This window comes from Bombus impatiens, unplaced genomic scaffold (genome assembly GCF_000188095.3).
Source record: "Bombus impatiens unplaced genomic scaffold, BIMP_2.2 scf_3624, whole genome shotgun sequence".
In the NCBI taxonomy this organism is placed as follows: Eukaryota; Metazoa; Arthropoda; class Insecta; order Hymenoptera; family Apidae; genus Bombus; species Bombus impatiens.
The window spans coordinates 1-1,045 of record NT_180043.1 but is presented as its reverse complement, the minus strand read 5'-3'; the positions used below and the strand labels follow the sequence as shown (position 1 = coordinate 1,045).

The window sequence follows — 1,045 nt, the reverse complement described above, 5'->3', positions numbered from 1 at the left end:
ACCTGCTGCTGCCTTTGAACGAATCTCGGAGACGTTATTTTTCATACGTAACAATGTTTTCACACGATCAGATAAAGTATGTCGATATCGTTTACGTGAATATCCTATTTGTTTATACAATTGGGTTATTGTGTCTGGCGGGTACGGAACTGATGTTGGTTGTGTTTGCTCACTGGACGTGCGGAATGTTCGACATAACTAGGTATGAATGAAAATGCCGACTTTTCTCCTTTTCATATGGTCATTGCGTGCAACAGACACCTTACAACACTTACAACGTTACAGTTGTCATGATTTTCAGGTAAACATACGATATGCAAAACATTCAAACAATGCCATTTAAACGGAGTACGTGTTTCACAGTGGACCGTTAATATTGCTGTCATAGAACTTCAGTAAATTATTTAATTACGATTTACCTAACTCTCATTCTCAGACTTTTCTATTTTGCTCGTATGTGCTGTATGTTTCAGATGAAGTTGTTTGTATGTATTCATGTGGTGACAATCTATTTTAGTCAATCGTAGCTTTCAATTCAATCGACTGAACAGAAATGGTTATCTGTGTGATCATTTAATTCTTATAAATATAACTGAATACAGTCATTAGTGCGGTAATTCGCAGGCTGTTAGGGTTAATTCAGACGATAGAAAGTGCAATTCTTTGTTAAGTCATATTTGACAAAAAATTTGTGTACATTTTTAGCTATCGATTGCGAAAAACAATTGCGGATTTGTCTTCGTCGAGGCAGATCGACCCGAATTTCAGGGACTTTCGGCACGTCGTGGACTGTCATAGGAATACGCTACAGTTGGTACCTTCGTCTATAATGAGTATTCGATGGTACATATCTAAGCTGATCCCACTGTATTTTTCATGCACTTCCTACCAACGTTTGTTGTGGAATTCATTCGCTGGATAAAGGATCATCGATTACGCATTATCGAATTACATGCTACATTATATTCCGCCATGTGTTGTGATTGTAGTTTCTTTCTCTGTGTCTTTGCATCGCGTAAGTATCCTTTCATTCCTGCACGTTCTT

The 1,045-nt window shown here is 37.7% G+C and overlaps 1 protein-coding gene across 1 annotated transcript; it reads left to right on the top strand.

The window, feature by feature from the left end:
• Positions 1–5: 5 nt before the first annotated feature.
• On the top strand, positions 6–1,036 carry LOC112214000 (the record flags this gene model as incomplete). The annotated part of the gene is made up of 2 exons (XM_024372161.2): positions 6–202; positions 706–1,036. Coding segments are annotated over 2 exons (414 nt in total), but the record flags the coding sequence as incomplete, so codon positions are not given.
• Between the last annotated feature and the right edge of the window lie 9 nt (positions 1,037–1,045).